Below are 6,711 nucleotides of genomic sequence, written 5' to 3'. Positions count from 1 at the left end.
CGGCTCTTCGTTCAGATAGTAACATCTGATCAATTTCTTGATCTACCTTCAGACACTAACGTGATCAGTTCCCTCATCTAACTTCGGAACTAACATGTGATCAGTCCTTTTATCTACCTTAAGACAGTAACATGTGATCAGTTCCCTGGTCTACCATCAGACACCAGGATGCGATCAAATCCCTAATCTACCTCTAGAAACTTACATAATCATTTCCCTGTTCTACCTTTAGACACTAACACGTGATCAGCTCCCTGATCTACTTTCAGGCAAAAAAAATTCAGTTGCCTGATCTAACTTCCGACTCTAACATGTGATCAGTTCCCTTACCTAACTTCAGACACAAAAACATAATCAATTTCTTAATCTACTTTCAGACAAAAAAATGTCAGTTTCCTGATCTAACTTCCGACACTAACATGTGATCAGTTCCCTTACCTAACTTCAGACACAAAAACATAATCAATTTCTTGATCTACCTTCAGACACTAACGTGATCAGTTCCCTCATCTAACTTCGGAACTAACATGTGATCATTCCTTGATCTCCCTTCAGACACAAACATGTGAGCAGTTCCCTGATCTACCTTCAGACACAAACATGTGATTAGCTCCCTCATGTACCTTCAGCCACTAACATGATCAGTTCTCTCATCTACTTTCCAACGCTATCATGGGATCAGTTCCCTGATCTACCTTTATACACTTACATGACAGTTTCCTGATCTACATTCAGATACTAACGTCTTCAGTTTCTTGATATAACTTCAGAAACTAACGTGTGATCAATTCCTTGATCTACCATTAGATACTAACATGTGATCAGTTCTCTGACTTAAATTCACACCCTAACGTGATCAGTGTCCTGATCTACCTTCATACACTAACATGTGATCAGTTCTCTGATCTACCTTCATACACTAACATGTGATCAATTCTCTGATCTACCTTCAGACAAAAAATTTATCAGTTCCCTGATCTACCTTCAGACACTAACATATGATCAGTTCCCTGATCTATCTTCAGACAATAGCATCTGATCAGTTTCCCAGACCTATCTTCAGATACTTACGTAATCAGTTCCCTGATCAACCTTCTGACACTAATATAATCAGTTCCCTGATCTACCTTCAAACACAAACATCTGATCAGTTCCCTGATCTACCTTCTCACACTAACATGTGATCAGTTTCCTGTTCTATCTTCAGACACAAACATCTGACTATCACTTCCTTGCCTGAACTACATGTTCAGCTCTGCAACTTCCTTTTTGTCATAAGTTGAACATTCTGTTTGTAATTATTAAATTTTTACTATTTAAAATACTAATCATAACAACTCCTATACAACTGTATTTTTCTTCCTATTTCTTCCAATTACCTTAATCAAGAATCATAATTACAGGAGCTCTAAATTCGAAATAAATATCTTTTTTTACTGTGTCATCATCTCTAATAGAACACAAGGCAACAGAGATCGTGTGATTAATTAACTGAACCTTATTAATATATTTTGTAAATAGACGGTAGTAAATTTTATAGTATGAAATAACATAATATAAGTATATTCATACAAGGCGGCAAACTATATATCCAATTAAAATTGCTCTATAGGTACATAAAATCACGAAATATTTAAAATTCTATGTTATGATAAGTTTCAAATATAAAGTAATTAAGTAGAGAAACGTTCATGTAATAGCGTAAAGAAAGGTGCGATGTAATAACATAAAAAAACCTGAGAAAAAATGTCTAGACATGCTTGGAACGTCACGAAATGTTTATTGCTCTCAAATTCACCAATTTCATGCAGTATTCTGAAACATTTTACATAATTATCACCTCCAGACTCAACTTTTTTAAATTTGAATACAAAGAACTGAATCACAACATTAGTGTATAAATTAAAATCACTAAGTTTGTGAAATATTTATAGGCAGGATTTGTCAAATTATTATTATTTTTTCTTCTTGTTTGTGAAGAGTGTTTTTGAACATTTATTTTTGATTTATCTAATATTTATGAATGATGTTGGTGGACATCAGTTTAAGATAAATATCAGTACTTACAGCATCTGAGTTAGATACCCGTGGGGGGCATAGCACAGATAATTCATTTCTGCATTTTGAGCTTAAGAGCAAACGAAGTATAATATATCTAAAAGTGTACAGTGCAAACAATGTGAAAGACATTTCACCAGTAGATCGTTAGATGTTTGTAGTAATTATAGTCGGAAGCCAACTTGCTTCTGGAGGAAACATACCAAAGCTTCTACGTAGTCATTCAATCAATAAACAGTTTATTTAGAGGAAGAAGGCATGTAATTAACTTAAAACGTTGGTTATGAAAGTATACACGTTAATTTCTCTCACCGTAAAAGGGTTTAGTCTAATAACACTAGTGAAAATATTTACCAATCTAGAACCATTTTCACGTTGATAATACTTCCAAATATTGAAGTTCAGATGGAGAGCATACAATACAGCACAGCAAAATGGAATCACATCCTATAAGGTTTAAACTGACTGACACTAAATTAGATTTCTTATACCTTGAGTTTTTTGATTGAGATGTAAATACAGTAAACTATATCAGGACAACTATTATACCATGAGATGTAAATACAGTAAACTATATTAGGACAACAATTATACCATAAGATGTAAATACAGTAAACTATATTAGAACAATTATTATACACTACACTAAACTATATTAGGACAACAATTATACCATAAGATGTGAATACAGTAAACTATATTAGGAAAATTATTATACCATGAGTTGTAAATACACTAAACTATATTAGAACAATTATTATACAATGAGATGTAAATACACTAAACTATATTAGGACAACTATTATACCATTAGACGTAAATACACTAAACTATTTTAGGACAACTATTATACCATTAGACGTAAATACAGTAAACTATATATAACAACTATTATACCATAAGATGTAAATACACTAAACTATTTTTGACAACTATTACATCATGAGATGTAAATACACTAAACTATATTAGGACAACTATTATAACATAAGATGTAAATACAGTTATCTATATTAGGATAACTATTATTCCATTAGATGTAAATACATTATACTTTATTAAGACAACTATTATACCATAAGATGTAAATACAATAAACTATATTAGGACTACTATTATACCATTAGACGTATTTACAATAAACTATATTAAGATAATTATTATATCGTGAGATGTAAATACACTAATCTATATTAGAACAACTATTATACCATGAAAATGCGTAAATACAGCACTGAAAAACACTTAACAAAACATTATTTAAGATACAGTTGTATATCATACTTAACAAATTTGTGTATGACACAGTTTTAAATTATACTTAAGAAAACAATGTTTAACACACAGTTTTAAAGTACAGTCCTAAATCATACTTCACAACACAAAATTTAAGGTACAGTTATAAATCATACTTCACAACACAAAATTTAAGGTACAGTTATAAATCATACTTCACAACACAAAATTTAAGGTACAGTTATAAATCATACTTAACAACACAAAATTTAAAGTACAGTTATAAATTAGACGTAGAAACAGTTCACCAAATCTATAGTTCTGGCTAATACCTAACAGAATAGTATTTAAGACACAGTTCTAAATCATACTTAACAAACAATACACAAACTATAATCCTAAATAATAATTAAGAAAACATTATATGAAATACATCTCTAAATCTTACTTAACAAGACACTGCTTAAGACAAATAGTCCCGGTTGCTGATTCAATTGCACTTCTTAAGTTATAGTTCACGAGGGACTAATACCTCACGTTATGGTATTTAACTTGTTTGTTCTTTAAATCAACAGTTGTTTGAAAACAAAATCTAGCAACTCAAAATTCAATTGAATTAATATTTTCTTTTTGGGAAAGGTCTAACTGGTTAATTTAAATCTTAAATGTCAAATTTCAAATATATATTACACTTATCAAGTGCAGTTTAGCACTACTAAACCTAGACTGCAGACACACTGTAAAATAAAATGTAGTTTGAGAAACTTTGTTCAGCAGGTTGATATAATCATTTGGTTAACTGACGTTTCGGCTTCCATTTTCAGTACTTTTTGGGACTTCTGACAGAAAGTTTGGGGTTTAGCTTTGGGGGGGGGGGGCAAATCAAGCTTTCTCATGTTTGCTACACTCCATCGGAGAAGTAACTGAAATATATTTATACAATTGTATAATATATATTATAAGTTATATATATATATAATTATATATATATATTGTACAGCGTGCAATGCAGTGATGCAGTGGCCTGACGGTCTCTACACCCTAAGAAACTATGGCAGAAACGTTAACTGTACCATCGCTTTCATTATGAAACCAGAGAGGTTCCGTGTAGTGGCTGCGAGCATTGGCACCCAGGCTTATGGAATCAACATCAGCCAATTGGACGTGGAGACCGGGCTAGTGTCTAAGGTAACTAGAACTCTTACAAAAAACTCTACACTAGTTTGAAGTTACATAGATACAGCACGATTTAAAATGGTTTTTGAAATATAACTTGCTATTACTTATTTATAACATTTAAATTTTTGGCAGATTAGGTAGTTCTTTAAATATCAAAAGAAGTATTAGTAAGAACCGTCACATGACTTTATTGTATATATTAACACAAATGGTGTTTTTAGACTCAACATTTTCTTTGCTCCATAAAACATTATACACGACTTCATCTGACCACTTGAAGCATTATACATAATTTCATCTGAACACTAAAATATTATAAACGACTTCATCTGACCACTTAGAACATTACACATAATTTAATCTGACCTCTTAAAACATTATACACGACTTCATCTGACCATTTGAAACATTATACAGGATTTCATCTGACCACTTAAAACATTATAGTTGACTTCATGTGACCACCTAAGTTAGTTCACGCCAAAGTGAAATTTAAGTCGACACCAGGTGGAAGTCATTCTTCCAATAGCAAGCGATGTCAAACATGTAAGTTCATGCAGGAAACAGATTTTCCAATAAAGACAACCAAAAGCAGTTCAAAATCACTAAACCCTTAACCTGCTCTACAAGAAACGATTTACTTAATCTAATGGCGAAAATGCAACTTCAATATTAGGTCAAACCAAAACGAAAACGTTTTAATAACTATAAATCAACAATCAAAACTAACAAAGAACTTCCGGACGTAAAACACTTTAACATACCTGGACACTGTCTTGAAGATATTAATGTGACGGGTATAGAGATAAGTTTTACATCTAACAGAAACAGGAAAATTAAAAAAGCTTACTGGATAGCAGTGTAAATTATTGTAACGCCAAATGTCATAAATCTCGTTCCAGGGATTGTTGACCTTCGCAAGTCTCTGAAAGGATTTTAAAAACTAAATTCATAATTAAACTTACCTTGCATAGTTAAAAGTATTTTTAAACGAAACAAAGAACAAATAAATCTAAAACTGGAGTTTGGCAATGGCAAAATGAGTAATGACTAAAAACAAAGAAATCTAAAACTGGAATGTGACAATGGCAAAAAGTTTAATGACTGAAAAATAATAGATCTCAAACTAGAGAGTGGCAATGGAAAAAAGTGTAATGACTGAAATAAATATGAATTCCTCCCTTCAATAATTAGTTTAAAATCCATCACTAGTCAGGTAAGTTCACGTATATTAGTATTATCCATACTTTAATTTCTCTATATTAGTATTATTTATACTTAAACTTCTCTATATTGGTATTATTCATATATAAATTTCTTTATATCGGTATTATTCATACTTCAATTTCTCTATAATAGTGTTATTCATGCTTTAATTTCTTTATATCTCTATTATTCATACTTAAATTTTTCTATAATAGTATTATTCAAGTTTTAATTTTTTATATCGGTATTATTTCTACTTAAATGTCTCTATAAGAGTATTATTCATACTTAAATTTTTCTATAATAGTATTATTCAAGTTTTAATTTTTTATATCGGTATTATTTCTACTTAAATGTTTCTATAAGAGTATTATTCATACTTAAATTTCTCTCTCTATATATGTATTATTCATATTTAAATTTCCCTTAAATTTAATGATTTAATTTCTTTAAATTGGTATTAATCATACTTAAATGCCTTTATAATAGTATTATTCATGCTTTAATTTCTTTATATCGGTATTATTCATGCTATAATTTCTCTATAATAGTATTTTTCATACTTAAATTTCTCTATATTAGTATTATTCATACTTTAATTTGTCTATATTAGTATTATTCATACTTTAATTTGTCTATAATAGTATTAATTATGCTTTAATTTCTTTATATCGGTATTATTCAAACTTAAATTTCTTTATAATAGTGTTAATCATGCTTTAATTTCTTTATGTCGGTAATATTCATACTTAAATTGATTTATATCGTTATAATTCATATTTAGCTTTCACTATATTAGTATTACTCATGTTTTAACTTCTTTGTAACGGTATTATTCATACTTTAATTTCTCTATATTAGTATTATTCATGCTTAAATTTCTCTATATCGGTATTATTCACACTTAAATTTCTGTACATTAGTATTATTCATGCTTTAATTTCTCTATATCGGTAATATTCAAACTTAAATTTCTCTATATTAGTATTATTCATGCTTTAATTTCTCTATATCGGTAATATTCAAACTTAA

The 6,711-nt window shown here is 29.7% G+C and overlaps 1 protein-coding gene across 1 annotated transcript in view; it reads left to right on the top strand.

Annotated features, from left to right (window-relative positions):
- Nucleotides 1-6,711, top strand: part of LOC106470984 (corticotropin-releasing factor-binding protein-like) — a 42,256-nt gene that overhangs the window by 22,077 nt on the left and 13,468 nt on the right. The window contains exon 5 of the mRNA XM_013931569.1: nucleotides 4,295-4,482. Within this exon, the coding sequence (XP_013787023.1) occupies nucleotides 4,295-4,482 (188 nt within the window). The remainder of the gene's footprint in view (nucleotides 1-4,294; nucleotides 4,483-6,711) is intronic.

The sequence above is a fragment of the Limulus polyphemus genome, unplaced genomic scaffold (assembly GCF_000517525.1).
Source record: "Limulus polyphemus unplaced genomic scaffold, Limulus_polyphemus-2.1.2 Scaffold4337, whole genome shotgun sequence".
Taxonomy (NCBI): Eukaryota; Metazoa; Arthropoda; class Merostomata; order Xiphosura; family Limulidae; genus Limulus; species Limulus polyphemus.
The sequence above is the reverse complement of the archived record's forward strand: the minus strand, read 5'-3'. Positions and strand labels throughout refer to the sequence as shown.